General features: G+C 36.9%; 1 protein-coding gene across 4 annotated transcripts in view; it reads left to right on the top strand.

The window, feature by feature from the left end:
- LAMA2 (laminin subunit alpha 2) overlaps window positions 1-16,132 on the top strand; it is a 335,421-nt gene that overhangs the window by 197,921 nt on the left and 121,368 nt on the right. For all 4 annotated transcript variants that reach the window (XM_030945040.1, XM_030945039.1, XM_030945038.1 and 1 more), the window contains exons 17-19: window positions 895-1,022; window positions 5,749-5,835; window positions 11,931-12,142. In XM_030945040.1, coding sequence (XP_030800900.1) covers window positions 895-1,022; window positions 5,749-5,835; window positions 11,931-12,142 — 427 coding nt within the window. The remainder of the gene's footprint in view (window positions 1-894; window positions 1,023-5,748; window positions 5,836-11,930; window positions 12,143-16,132) is intronic.

The raw sequence follows: 16,132 nt of genomic DNA, 5'->3' as shown, positions 1-16,132 counted from the left end.
ATCTTGTGTGAAATAGCAGTGAAAGGAGTATTGTGGTGTGCTAGTAATGTGGAGTGAAGAAAGGAAACAGATTAAGCCAGAAAAGTAATTTTTCTGAATTATGGATTCTGTGAAATTCCATAGAGTTTCTAAATCCTATATGGTGAAAGAGAAAAAGAATAGAAAGGGTAATTACTCTTTAAAACTTGGTTCTTACAAGTCATCATGAGAAGCTTTTTCTCACAGAACTGATTTCCATTCTACTAAAAGATTGCTTAATTTGAGATCACCCAAAAGCTATATACAAAAATGCAAATGTAGTACTGCCATTTTTATACTGCATGTTTCATATGCTGAGCTTAATTTCTGCCCTATTATGCAGTCACATAGATGAACACCAAGTGCTGGATAGCACCCTATGCATGATATACTTGTCCTTCCCTCTACTCATGAAGTAGAGGCTGGATTCTATTCTAGCAAATAAGAATTAAGTAATTCAGGCTTTGCTACAGTTTACAAATACTGCTAACCATATACCTTGTAAAATGAACTAATGCACATACATGTCAAAAGTAATAATTCATTTTTATAAATTATATCATCTGGGCTGTATTTTTGGAATCAACATCTGAAAACAGTTTGTCACAAAATATGGCCTGTTGCAAGATTGCAATACTAATACAGTCTTTGAAAGTTGGTTTTCTTTAAGCAAGCTAAAATAATAATACAGCTGTTGTGTGATGTAAATTTAAAGGTTTTATGTCAAATATTCTTTTTGTTTTACATGGAAAAAAGTTATCCACAAGAACATATGAAGCACTGATTGTGGCAGAAAAAAATAAGGATAAATATTGCAGACCTTTTTCCATATGCAAGTTGTCTAATTGTCAATTTGTACTTACATCTTCTCTTTAGGACTGCAAACACAACACAGGTGGTTCATATTGTGATAGATGCCTGCCTGGCTTCTATGGTGATGCAACTAAAGGGACAGCTGAAGATTGTCAGTTGTGTGCTTGCCCCCTAAATATACCTTCTAACAAGTAAGTTGTGCATTTATTGCATATTGCACTTTTCCCCTTAGTAAACTGCATTATTTCTTAATTTATATTTGTACAGGTATGCTTGAGTTATTTTTTTATTTCAATCAAATAATGTATTCTGCAATATGAACTTTTATTTTTACAATTGTACAAAGTGCTTAACTCTGCAGATGAAGACAAAATCTGGATGAGACTAAGGCAGAAAGAACAACACAGAACTTGGATGATTGCTTTTCAAATTAATAACTAGCATTTGCTTTTCTGTCCTCCTTAAGGGTAGTTGTTTCTAGTTTTAAAGCTAAATTGGCAGATTTGACGTGAGCTTTTTCTGCTTTTACTTTTCCTTTTCTCTTAGTCTACATTATGTGATTTGTTTGGAATTTGAATTCATCCTTAGATCTTGTAAGTGAAATTATTTTGTCAGCATATCTCAGAAAAAATACTGTAAATTTGTATTATTAAATAAAAATACAAGTGGAAAGTTATTCAACATTCTAATCTAAGAACCAAAGTTTCCTTCGTTACAAAAGCTTGTCTATGGTGCTCCATCGCTTAACTTAATAGATAAACAAAGTGGCTTGAACACTTTTTATTGGTTTTATCACAGACAGTACCTGGAAAATAATAGTGCCAAATGCATTTTACATGATGTACCTGAATAAAACTGTTCTGAATCTTGTCTGTGGCATTGCATCCTATTAAAATTGCACTGATCAGAGCAGGAATAGTCTAAGCACTTATGAGCGGAAATTCCAGGGGATTGTAGAATGGGAGCCTGCCTTCCTGTTAACACAGCTCCAGAGTTGGTTTTATTAGATACATATATATGGGTTTTTTATATCTGCTGCTCAGGCACGGCTCCTCTGACATTCTCATTACTTGGTATTTCCTTGCCTCAGTAGTCAATTATCTTTCTCTTGTTTGAGAACACTGTGCTGACAAAGAAGGAAAAACACTATCACATTTCTGTCTTGCACAGATGTGCAACAAACCAAGTCAAATAGATTGAATTTAGGTTATGATTGGCAAAATGCCTGGAGACCTCCATTACACAGTCATCATAGTTCTGGGTGCTTTACTTTCCTTTTGTGAAGTTAACAGTCCCCTTTCTAATATTTAGTTTTCTTGAAAAATAAAATAGGTACAGAACAAGCACAAAGTATAAATGTTCTTTCAACTGTGAAACTGTGTGAGTCTTGAAGTCTACAAAGTTTAGCTTTGTAGAACTTGTTGAAAGGTTCAAACTGTCATGATGTTACAGTCTAGACCAATTATTAAATTTGTTTTTGAGGAAAAAAGAGGTTTTAAATATTTAATGTGCTATCTCAACGCTATTAAAATACTTCTTTACTTTCTTACTTAGTTGCCAATGAGTTTCTTATGCTAGGGATAATATTTTCAAACAATTCAGATACCTTCATGTGAAAAACAAACTTTTACCAAGTTTGTGTCACTGTAGAGATGTAGGATATATGTTCTTTCTGAGTAAGTGAACAAGTGACTAATTGTATGTTCAAATTATTATACATAGCTGTGTATAGATTTTAATTCCTGAAGTATTTACTTCCTAACATGATATGACAAGACATCAGTAGGTTTCTATGCTTAATACTAAGTTCCCACTGCATAGAGAATATTGTCCATGTAATGAGCCTGTGAGATGTATTTCTATTAAGCAATAAGTTTTATATTTTGTAGCAGAGTCTCATTTATTTATGATGTTTATAGTGGTTCCCTTCACTGTTCTCACAGCACCTTTGCAATGCCACATAAAGTGGAGAACTGTTCTAACAGTTGTAGAAATGGTGTGGTGATTGTGTTGTTCTGTCATTGACTTCTGTGGATTTAGCTGCTGCTAATTCCCTTTCCTGTTTCCTAATGGCATGATTTTCCATATGCAGTCACTGAAGCCAATCATGTGCCTTCTGAAGCACAGCAGTCATAAATGGCTTGCCATATGTCAGAAAAGAGCACTTGGCCAAAATCAGGAAACTAAAATTAAGTTGTCTAATGTTTTCTACATTCTGGGTTGTATTTTCTTCTTTTTGCAAATATCTTCATATATGTGCTTATGGGATGCAGATGAAATCAATACCCATATTATAAATGGTTATTCAATAAACACAACTCCTTCATCCTATGTCTTCTTGTAAACATACCACTCTTAGAAACTTAGTCCTCAAGCAGTTTCAAATGAATTTTTTTTCCCCCATAATTTCTAAAAACTATAGATGTTTGGGATAATTACTGCTCTTCTTTTGATGTAGGCATAAATTTAATATATGTAGCAAAGACTTTGACAGGAATGCTTTATCACTGGAAATGGGAGATAGAAGATCTCTCACTCAGCCTGGGAAAGTGAGGAGTAAATTCATAGCACATGAACTGGGAATTTGGGTTGGTCTAAGTATTTTAATTTTTTCTTGGAAAATTAGATAAAATCACAAACATATTGTCAGGGGGTGTTTTCTGTAACACACTAGGAAGCTTGTAGGTTGCCCTGTCTCCCCACACAGACTTATCACATGCATACCTATACTGTATATTCATACTTGTCCTGTGTCCTGACTCGTACTGGTATTGTTGCCATATGGGAAAACCATAAAGAGCAATGATAAATCAAGAGGGGGAACTATAATTTTTTGAAACTTGTTTTGACAAATCAATACTCACAGTTCATTAGTGTTTAGCACTAGTGAGTAATGAGATTCTCAATAATCAGGAAGATAAACTCTTCTCAGCCTGCTATCATACATTTCCCTAACAGCACGCAGATGGGAATTTCTCAATATATTAATGTTTATTGTTGAAATGTGGTCCAACTATTAAGTCACAGAAAGAATCAAGGTCTGAGCAAGGTCTGAGCATAACCCTTAAAACATAGAAATTCTACTGTTCACCATTATTGCTTAGTAATAATAAGTACATTATCATTATTATTACTATCGTAATCATCCTTACAATTATTATCTTTATTATATTTAAAATTTATGCAGTTAAATTCAGAGCTCTTTGAGGAACTTTGGTACAGTCAATTCTGTACAATGATATAATGAGCTGTGATAGCATCTCTACAAAGTTTTCCATGAAGCTCTTGGAAAGAGTGAGGTTGGGACAGACAAGCAGGAACTTCAAGTAAGTCAGGTGCTGCTGATTATATTCAATGATAATGTGTCCTTTCATTGCTATTAAAAAAAGAATGAACAATTATTGTTTCTTCAACTGACTCTTCCTCCATTTGTGAATCTATTATTAAGTAAATGACGTTGCAAAATAACACAAACATAATCCTTATTGGAAAGAGAAAAATCACAGCACCTGTCTTTATTTATTGGACCTGACCATCCCATGTTTTTCTTACTGGTCTCTTATATTTGTGAGATAACACAGAATAAAGAATAACTGAGGACAGATCACAGGATGGATGACTCCTGAGAAGTGGGGTCCAGTCACCAGCAGCTAATCACATTAAATGATGCTAATTAAGATTTTCTGTCCTCCCTGGGCCTATTACTTTCCAGAAACTGTCATGGTATATCGTTCTTTAATATATCCAAGGTCAGATTATGTCTATTTGTTATTATTGTAGCACGTACTGTTACCTTGAATATACCTTCCTTCTGCTGTCTTTGTTGGAGCAATTCTATTGCTTCTCAAATTCTCTTTTCCTATGTTATAAAAGGTAATTTAGCATCTTTTTTTCACATAGGTGCTTTGTTTTCCGCCTTTGAATAGTCATTCTGCTATGCACCTACAGCCGGTCTTTTATTTCTTTTTTTTCCTTTTTCTTTTTTTCTATTTAGTTGACCAGAATTGATTGCCATTATTTAGACGAGGCTTTATAAAGATGCTCATATGTCTCTGTCTCTAATAATCATTACAGAATTACAGAAGAACAGATTACCTCTTTTTCTGTGTAGTATCTTTCAGTGTGTCAGGAGGTTTCTTCAGAAAAGTGGGTTAAGGGAGAAGGATTATGGAAAGCAAGATGCTGACAGTGAAGGAACACAGTTCAGAGTTAAACACAGGCATTGAGATGCAGAGCTTGCAAATGGCTACGGTATCCTTATTTATTTAAAAAAAAATGAGAAAAAAAAAAGCCAAACCAGCCAAAAATAATTAGAGCATAACAAAGAGGTAAAACTTTCTAGTCTGCAAGCTATTCTTAAACTTCAACATGCCTGTGTGGCCTGTTGCTTGAGGTCATTGGCACTTGATTAACTCAAATACACTCTCTGGGAAGCCGTACCAGATATTTCCCATGTTGCCCCTCCCCTTTCTTGTTCACTGGGTTCCTTTCACAGCTGACTATACACAAAGTTAACTGAGCTTTTAATCGGTTGTCCTTCAGAAAGATTTATATAGGGGCCACGTTATGGCACAGATTGTTTTGCCAGCCCCTCGGGGGCACAAACAAGCAGCTGTACATTCCTGCCTTTTTAATGGTATCCAGACCACTCACTGGCAGGCTCAAGTCCCGTAATAACAGGCTATTGGGATGCTGCCATCCGCTGCTCTATATTCAGTGTTGCAGAAATAGCAGAGTCATTCCAAATTCAATTTGCTGGAGTCAAACTTAAGCCCCATGTCCTAGAGCAGAATCACTTCTACTGGGCACTGTTTTGCAAATTAACAATCTCTGAAGTGGGAAGAGAGCTATGCTGCTAACCATGTTTTCTTTATGTTTCTTCCTTGTCCCTCTTCTTTCTCAATACCAACAACACAGCTTTAGCCCAACGTGTCATTTTGACCGACATCGTGGATTAATGTGTGATGAATGCCCAGCTGGCTACGTGGGACCACGCTGTGAAAGGTAAGCAGGCACCATGCTTTTAGTCATATGAAACAAAAGCACTGTTCACACGGAACTGTTCTACCCTTTATTACCTCCCCTTCTCATCCCTATTCCTGTTCTGAAACTCACTGAAAAAATTCCTGTGCATTTTCCTCTGATACTGGATCCATGAATTTGTGTTTTTCTTATGCTTGTTTCACTGTTTTATGGTAAAATGTAAGGTTTTCAAGAAGCATTTGCTGATAACTAAGAGTCTTTGTTAAAAAAGTTGCTTCTAGCTTTTCTGTCACTCTTCTGAGATTTTTGTAAACCTTTTGTCTCTTTTGTCATTTGAATGTTTAGAACATGGTCATTCAAATATGCAGTTAATTACTGATGCTTCACTTACAGAAGTTAATATGCAGTGAAAATACAGCTCTTCTAATAAGTTACTTGTAGATTTTAATTGTTTTTTAAAAGAATATTTTACATTTTTGTTGCTTCTCATTTTCTGTTGTGGTCTTTATTTAGCAAGTAGAACAAAGTAGGTTTTAATGACAAAAAACAATAATTCTTCTTGCTCAAATACATAGAGAAATTCAATATGTATTTCCTACACTTATTGCTAGCTTTACAAAGGCATTATGCTGAAAGGATCATGTGGAGAATTTAAATGAAACAAAGAGCTGGTGTGAGTTCTGGTGCTAAGCTCCCAGGAACCCCCTTCCACAGGAGGTGAGACCACATAGGCAAGGGATATCACCACGGTATCTGCATGCCTTTGGTCCCTTGGGATTTCACATGGATGGAACAGATTTCAAGAGCAGTTAGTGTGCCAGGGACCTCTGCTAGCTGTTTGGAGGTCATGATGAATCAGTGTTGGCTTTGTCTGCATGATCTCAGTCCGCTGTGACCCTGCCAATGACACCTTTTTAGGAGGAGCTTGGGGAGCCAGAGAACTGTGTAACACCTAGCTAGACAGTTAAGGGGCATGGAAACATGGCCCTTGTGTTTCTTAGTAGGCTCTTGCCATTTGGCACTTGCCTGAGCTGCTTGAAGGATTTTTCAAGGCAAACCCTAAAAAAAGGTAAGGCTTCTGAATGAAGCCTTAAAATACTCAGGCTGGGATGAGAAAAAGTGGGAATAAACCAAGAGTAAGAGAAAACCAGAAAAGCAGAAACCTGACCATACGCTGTGAATCTCCCTATAGGCCCCTCTTTCCAATTTACAACTACTTCCTTTTAAATCTCCTGTTGTGCTATATCTGTCCTGAAGTGAGAGTGCAGGCTGTCACCTGTTTCCACCCATCATCACTGAGTCTGCTCCTGCTGCTGCTATTTCTGCCTGTCTTTTCCTGTCTGTCTGGGAAGTCATCACCTTCTTTCAGCTAGTGGGCTGTGAAGTTAATGACGGCAGGAATAAATCACATCAAGAGCACTTTGGTGGCAGTTTGTCAATGCAGGGTCATTGACAGCTTCCATTAGCAACAAGTGCTGTTTCTGAGAGGAGCACAGGCTGTAGATGCAGTAGGACAGAGTCTGAATAAATGGCTAAATTGGATTTTAGCCTGATCTCCTAAGGAAATGAGGCTACTGTGATCCTTTTGTGCATGTCTCCCTGGCTGCCTGCGAAGTCATCTGCGCTTGTAGGTCAATTTCAACTAAATTTGGCAGAAGGTAGGAGGGCTGAAAGATTATAATTGTTCCCGAAGGTTTTATGAAAAGAAGTGGCTGAATAGAGGTTAATAAATCAGGACATATCATAGCTAAGGGGGAGAATACTGTGTGAACTCACACCTGATTAAACAGATAGAGAGAGAACAAGAGAGATTGCTAAATGTTCTGCCCATAAGAAAACTTTCACAGGGCAAGGAAAAAGTGCTGCTGTAGCCTGAGGGATTACTCCCTGCTGAGTAGCAACATCCTGCAGCAAATAATCAGCCCTTAGCCTTGTAACCGTGAGATATAAATCCACTGGAAATTAGGCCATTAATTCCAAAGCTCACAGAACTATTTGCTTTTAATTGTAACAAGTTGTTTTAAAATGTCTGCAGCTGTCAATAATAATGATCAGGAGAAAGCATGTTGCATTTTGCTATTAGCAGTGGTTGTATAATTGCTGAGAGAGTTTGCATGAAATTCTCTTTCATTTTAGCAACTACAAAGTGACAAGTGATCTGAGCCACGTGATTCATTAGCTGAACAATCCTAAATTACCATGACATAATAAGTGTTATGAAGTGAGTGCGCAGCACTGTACTTATTTGGCCTAAAAATATATCCTCTGTCCCCTAGGGAGATATATATATATCTATCTGATTTGTAAAATGTCAAGAAAAAATTGCTACTTCTCTCACTGGAACTCTCAGGAAAATGGTGCCATAATTGCTTAATATTCTGAGGGGTCCAGATCATAACACCATCAAAATAATTGCAGATATAAACTGTGTTGGGAGTTGTCATATGTCTCTAATTGTAGAGAGAGCTCAGCTTTCCCATGTAATGTTTTTCCCTAAAAAATTAGACATGAGTTTTCTTTCCTTTGCTCACTGGTCACTTTTCCAAAGGTGTATGAAATAGTCTGGACATTCTCTTAACTTCATCAAAAGGATGTATGAGAATGACAAAAGGTTGTCTTTTTAGCCCAGCACATTTACAGGATGGTGATATCCATTTTCCAAATACAGTCTTGATAGGGAAAAGAAGCAAAATAGGCGAGAAGCTGGCTTTTCCTGTAGGACTCCATAATTTATGTGCATGGATCGAGTGACCTTTCCCTCCTAGAAGGAGGGTCAGTGTCCCTCATGTGTGAGCAGAAGGGTGAGCTGACCCATGTCCTTCTTTGCCCCCACCTCCTCCATTCTTGAAGTCTAGCACAGAGTGCCACCAGCCGCAGCCTCCCGTGAGAACTGTGGCTTCAAACTGCTGCTCACTGTAGCAAATATAATTCTTCCACTCGTGCCAGAGCAGCAAGCCTGTGTTGCAGTACTGATGGGAAAAGGGTCAAACATTTCAGGAGATTTGGTACAACAAATGTGTTACACAGGATTGTTTGCAGCTTGCAAAGGTAGGCATTCTGACATTAGAAAATGCAAGATTTATAGTTGGTCACACAACAATAACATCTGTGCTGTGCACCTGAGTTAAGATATCTCACTGCGTGCTCACAAGCCATTTCTCCACAGAGCTTTTGCCTGATTTTGTTCACAGGTTGAATGCACATAAATTTCAAAGGCTCTGTAAAAATAGTACTTCCAGACTTTAAAGTGTTTGGATTTGCAGGCTTAATTAACTCTGTCTCAAGGGGGCTTTTTTTTCCCAGTAAATATAAAGAAATGTATAAAATAGGCCTGCATTTCTGTGCATCTATGTGTATATACAGAGCATCATACAGACTCATATGAGGAATATTAACTCCATACTGACCAGGCTCAGTACACATGCATACACATATTTATTAGTAGTAGCCCTGTCTTTGGCATCATTTATGCTAAATAAAAGCAGTGTCACTCACATACACACCTGCATTTGAGAATAGAAAAGGAATGTATTAACACAATCTTTTTTGCTGCTTTTACTCCTATTTTTGTTTATTTTTTTTTAATCTCAGAGGTGTTATGTTGTAGTTAGAAGTCATTTTTTTACATGTATTTTGTGTAATGCATAAAAGTAATTTTCCATGCCACATACTTATTGGTGTTTTTTAATCTAAACCTTCCCAAATATATAATGCTTTGAACCTGAGAAAAGAAGCTGAAGTAGGAATATCCTTAAGGGAATTAAGATGGAGCTAAGCAAAGTGGATTTTTTTTAATCTTCCCCTGCAAGTTCAGGAGAAGTGGTAGAAAAAGAGGAAGAATTTACAGAGATACAGGTACACATTTCTCTTTTCAGCTTTAACTGGTTTACCCCTACTTTCAGGATCATCTTCAGATGGATTTGAGATTATGTATGTGCATAAGTAAAATGTGGTGTGGTGATGGTAGTGGGTTTTTCTAATTTTAATTATTGTAGTGTAAATTGATGAGAATACAAAGAGTTATTGAGGTCTCCTGCTGTTAATAGGAGGAAATTATTAGCAGTGCGTTTCACATAAATCTTTGGAGTATTCGTTCTGTGAACTGCTTGGTTTCTGTGAATGCTGTCAAATACAGAACTAACACCTAAATGAGAGTGAAAGAAGAAAACAAACACACATTAAGTGAAGTCAAATAGATTGGTGGGACCAGGAGATACAAATCTATGACAAACACACCAGGAGTATGTTAGAAAAGCATGAGTTAACTTCAGATGTAATCTACTTTAGGTAAATTAAGGTAACTGCATAAATTATCCAGATACTCTGGTTTTGATAAAATGTGGCTATTAATTGTTACATATTAAGATACATTCTTAGGCTTTGTAACTGAGATAATGTCACTGAAAAAAAGCCGATTTATTTTGGCAAAGTTAAGATAAAAATTAGTCTTTTGTCATAGCTGAGATATCCTCCATCAAAGAAAAAAATATCTCTTCCTTTGCAGGAAATACAATAAATTGCTACCTTTATGACAGGTTCTGAAAATAAAATATCTGAATTATTCTAATGACAAGATTTTGATGTCTTGTTGCTATGAAGAGGTAATTTTGAGAGATGACTGTACTACAGGAGTGGGCTAGATCGTGGAAATTTTACTCCTGAGTGCTTACATGCAACCAAACCACTGGACGGTTTATACATATTATTGGTTTGTGGGCTGTATCATGGATATCTTGAGAGAATGGAAAAAAATCCTATTTTGTGTAAAATTACAAAAAAACTGCTCAATTAGTTCCCACTATTTTTTCCTCTCTGCTCTCAGTTATCCAGTTTTTATAATCTTTATGATCTTTGTTGATGATATTGAATAATATTTAGTGCATGTTTAGACAGCTTTGCTTAACACCCAATTAAAAGCATTATGAGATACTCTGGAAGCAAGGAAAAGGATGAACTTGATGCACACAAGAGTGACAGCAGTGGAGCTCTGTGTTCCTGCATTACAATGATACAAAAAATCTTTCCTCAACCGTGCTCTCCAGTACTACTACAGAGTAGAAAGGATATCTGTGTACCTTAAAACTGCATTCAAACTGACTTTAAAATAGTAGGAAAAATTATTTTCTGCAATGTGCTTTATGTACTTTCTGTTTTTATACTAATTGGAGCTCATCTGAGATGCAGATGAATAAATTCATTAGCCAGAACTGTGCAATTTTTCTTTCCTTTTTCTTTGCTATCTACAAGTTGCTTTTACTTTGAAGTATGAGCAAATGTAACAGAAAGGGAAAGCAGAGCAGAATATAAATAGGAATTACGCTGTGAGATTAGTAGAAATTTACTTTAAATACAGACTCATGTTAGGTCAGATTCACTAACCTGCTTTACATGGTACTCACAGAAAATTGCAGTTGGCAAGGCAGAAAAGGATGTGATATTCTCAAACAATTCTCTTAAAATATGAAAGCTGTAGTACGCAACAGCATAGTTCCTGTGCTAATGAACAATCTTTTTGTTAGATTGCCCATACACAGATATTAGAAATCCATTAATTAAGCAAATCTCACCATGCAGTAGATCAGGGGAAGTCTAAGTCAGGGGATGGATCTTGTTAAGTAAACAAATATATGTCTTTATTACATTCTTAAAGTGTTTTTCTAAACTAAAGAAGTTTTTAAGGTGGAGGGAAAAAAGATCATCAGGCTTGCTGGTGATTGAGTACAGAACATCGATAGAGAATGTGCTAAAATACAAACTATATCTAACATAGAGTCATAGAATATTTTGGATTGGAAGGGACCTTTCAAGGTCATGTAGTCCAACCCCCCTTCCTCCAGAGTGCCACTAAGATTTCTTGCTATGCTTTGTGTCACCTTCAGTGCCAGTGACAAGATTTTTCTCCCACTGAAGTCTAATTGCTAGCAGAACTGGCAGGATTTCAGCTGGTACTGTGTCTACAGTGTTGTTAAAAAAGAGGAGAGAGAAAGAAAAAAGATGCTTAAGCCAGACCTGAGAGAAGATCAAATCATTTTTGGTGGTTAGGGAGGCAACATAATTAAAGATTTCTAATGAGAGGATTATTTAAGGGTCCTAACTGATGATGTCTTTTACCATAGGTGTGCAGAAGGCTATTTTGGACAACCTTTAATACCAGGAGGATCATGCCAACCATGCCAGTGTAATGACAACCTTGACTTCTCCGTTCCTGGCAGCTGTGACAGCTTGTCTGGTGCTTGTCTGATATGTAAGCCAGGTACAACAGGCCAATATTGTGAGAGGTGTGCTGATGGATATTTTGGTGATGCTCTTCATGCAAGGAACTGTCAACGTAAGTCACGAACTTTTACAGCTCCTGACAGTATTGATCTATCTTATAACTTTGATCCTGAGAGGAAGATTGTGCCTCTGAATGTGTGAGCAAGAGAATGATACAGCTCTAATAATGAGACTGTGCATCTGCATCTAGAAAGGGAGGCTTTAAACTAAATAGAAAGAAGATCTTTTTAAAAAAAGCTCTGGTTGAAGCAGACATGGAAAGTAAACAATGGAGCATTGTATGGGTGCAAAGGTTATACTTAATGTCAGATCTACAAAAATAAATACAAATAAATGAAAACTATTCACTAAAAATGCTGTAAGCTACCCAGAAAAATCCTGTTCTCTTGTAAGACTGAAAGGAGGGAGTGATGTTTCAGTTTCAGGGTCCAGATCTGGCAGCATTTGTAATCTGCTTCCCACTTATATAACCTCAGTAAAAGTTGGGAGGTGCTACTGCTTGCAGGTCAAGATTCTCCCACCTGCCAATCAGACCCTAAAATCTCCAGACAATTTTTCTAAAATGCTCTGGAGGAAGATACCTGGCACTGCAGCAAGCTACCAATTCTCAGCTGAGTGGTGACATGTTATTCAACTACCAGCCCCAGCATATCTTTCCCCATAGTGATTGCAAAAAATTATTCAGTGGAGATGAAAGATTTGGTAGCTTTTCTTTCTATAGGAGGCAGTGGCTCTCTCTCTGAGCTGTTGCTGGCATAATTCAGAATGCAGAACAAGTGCTTTTAACTTAAAAACATTTGTCACATACTCTTCCTTCACATTCTGAGAAGTGGAATAAAACAAGTTACGAACTGTCCTGAAAGAACCGAGCATTTTATTTCACTGTCACAAGGATTTATTCCTGTTTGGTCCATTGCAATAAAGACAAGAGTAACGTCACTGAGTACAAAGGTGTTATAGCAGGATAAAATTATGCAAGTAAAAGAGCTGGGCCATTGCTTACTGCTCTGTGTGAGGGAACATGGGGACCATGTCTGCAGTATGTGTTGTGAGCAGAGAAGTCTGATGTCTGAGGCACTGACATCCATTTCCAGAACTTGCCATCTAAAAGTGAAAATCCGAGGTTATGTTGGACCTCCAGAGAGTCTATGGGAACTAACAAGATGCAGAACATCACCATGTTTCTCAGATAAGGGCAATAAACACTGATGTACACGAAGTCATAGATAACCCTGAAGACATACCTATGTAAGTGATTTCTGTAACTACTTTACACAATGCCAGAAAAAAATTGAATAATCCTATATATTCTCTCCATAAGTTAACAGGTCATGATGAATGATGTCATATAAGTTACAATGTTAAGTGTAGAAAGTGATTTAAGAAGAAGTATATATCAGAAATCACAGCTTCCAGTACCTTGTCACTATTCTTGAGTCATCAATATGACTGGTGCTTTGACCATTTCCACAGTAGTGACAGGTCCATGAGAAAGAGATTTTATAAGAGGGGAATTTGGAAAACATACAACAAAAAATATTGAAAAGAAATGCATGTTTAATGTTGAATTATGAGATTTGCTTTTGTTGTTCATATCATTGACAAGGAGAGCCCCCTAATGTATTCATATCCTTGTGCTTGCAGTTACCTTGTATTCATCTACTCTCTGCCTTTCATGTGGGTTTTCTTCTTTGCATATGATTTTTTATTTCCTTTGCAGACTTCCATGAAGTCTGCCCTGCAGCAACAATATCAGAGGAACTGTGCCTTTGCTTTGTTGTTTTCAATTTTATTCCTTATTAAAAAGCCAAATCCAAGAGTATTGCAAAGCATGAATTTTCTTTCAAATTATTGTTTGAAATGTCTCTTGCTCTTTCTCAGTACAGTGCTGTTGTGTGCATTAACCATTTCAAATGACAGTACAGCTTTATATCATCATAACATCTCTGAATTTTTTTGCGTGTCTCTACAAAACCATAAATCTAAGAACAACGAGCAAATGTCCTAAGTTTATTTGATTTGATTCTAGTGGGTTGTTTTTTGGAGTGAGACAGCACAGTATGCTGAAGCAAATACCTGGAGGTTGAGCTGATGGCAATAAAGCTCAGTGTCACAAGATGAATTAAAGCAAATAATCAAGTCTGCTTGTTTCAGTGTATAGGTATTACTGTTGTAGGAGAATAAGTGTGTAGCTTGATCATAAATACAAACTCATAAATATTTATAGAAATCTAGAGAGAATGAAGGGTCTTGACCAGTGTCTTTTGGGAAGAAAGTATGACAAATTTCTCCAACAGGCTACATTGTATTATAACAGCTATTTGGAGGTTTGGACAAGAGCTAATTTTCCCAGTAGAGGTGAATGAATGGGAAGGCTCTAGGTGCAATAAGTGCAATTTATCAGATTGAGTAACAGTTTATTAGCTGAATAGCCCTGACTGTATGTTTCTTCTCTATGTACATACTGCCAGAGCCAAGAAAAACAATCAAAGTCCTGATATTCCAAATTCTCCCTTACCACTGCATTGCACTCAGTCATCTGTGACTGAGTTAAGACACCATGGAGTGCTGCTTGTTGTAATATAAATAGGAAAAACTCATCTGTTTATAAAATCAGTGTAAGTTTTCTTTGTGATTCTTGTGTTGTCAGATGCCTGATAAGCAAAACAATTCAAATCAGTCTGAGCTTGGGTTTTGAGGTCTGTCTAAAAAGGTTGGTGAAACACTTTTAATTTGCATTGAGGATTGTAGTTTGTTGAATCTGAGCTTTAGCATCTTCTTTCCTCACTGACCAATTTAATTAAATATGTACTCGAAACATATATATGTATATATATGTGTGTGATACTTATCACCATGTACAATTTGGAGTGTCAGTTTTAAAACATGAATGTCAGATTAAAGAGGGCAGGATTAAAGTATACAGGATGAAAGAGGTAAATTATAGATTTGTTTGGTATTGAAAGCTGAAAGGAAAAGATAAGCAATGTTAATTACACCAGAAGTGTCTTTTAATTTTTACTTTTTAAAAATATATTGCAAAACACAAGGAGATAGAAATCTCTGAAGGTGTTACATAACTGGTATGAACAGCAGAACCAGCACATTTCTGTTACTTCTTCCAGAATTTTTGCAAACATTTGAGAAACAATGCCATGAACAGAATGGCAAGTCATTAAGTTGCTTTCACTAAAAGAAGCAACTTCTGCAGAATACCTGAAGAGCAGGGAGAAAACCCCCACGCCAATCCTTTGAATTTACAATTGGAAATTGTAAATTAGCAAGTCCAATAAAGTAATGAGGAAGGTCCTGTTGTAATAATCTATATATAGGAAAAATAAAACTGCCTTTTCTCACATAGCACCTTCTGACATGCAAGTATGCGACTGCCATGTGTTCACTGCTGGGACTCTTAAGTGTTTCTTAAAATGAAGGTGTCAGGTTGAGGGGAAAAAAAAGCAACACATATAGATAGGACACTGCAGGAAGACAAAATGTGGGCTGGAGCCCAAGTTTCGAGAGTAGATTGATAATTGGTATAAAGATGTGGATTCATTCCCCTAAGAGGGGGGAAAAAAGTATGTGCAGGAACCAGCTCATGCTGATCAGTTACTGCGTGGTTATAGTCCCTGTGGCAACAATCACATCCCTGTTCCCTACAGCGAGTGCTAAGGGGTTTTTTCCAAATCTCTGCATGCCAAAAGGATTGAAGACCACAAAGGTTCTTGTGGTTGAAGAACCTAAAAGGTGATAGACATCTTCCCCAAAATTTGTCTTCTCCTGAAATGTAAGAATTTAAGAGCAGAAGCATTGCTGTTTTCCTCAAGAAACAGCTTTTTCACTGCCTTTTTAAATCTTCAGGAGAGCACTGCGATGAGTTAGGTTGGTCAGTTGGGTTACATTTCCTCTTGGAACTGTGATGCTCTTGCTGAGACAGAAATCCTGGAGAGTCATGGTAGCAGATAATCCTTGGTATATTTTTCAGTGCAGCTTGGGGCACAAGAGCATTACTGTCCCTGTATAGTGTCAACCTTGTACTGAG

This window comes from Camarhynchus parvulus, chromosome 3 (genome assembly GCF_901933205.1).
Source record: "Camarhynchus parvulus chromosome 3, STF_HiC, whole genome shotgun sequence".
In the NCBI taxonomy this organism is placed as follows: Eukaryota; Metazoa; Chordata; class Aves; order Passeriformes; family Thraupidae; genus Camarhynchus; species Camarhynchus parvulus.
The sequence above is the reverse complement of the archived record's forward strand: the minus strand, read 5'-3'. Positions and strand labels throughout refer to the sequence as shown.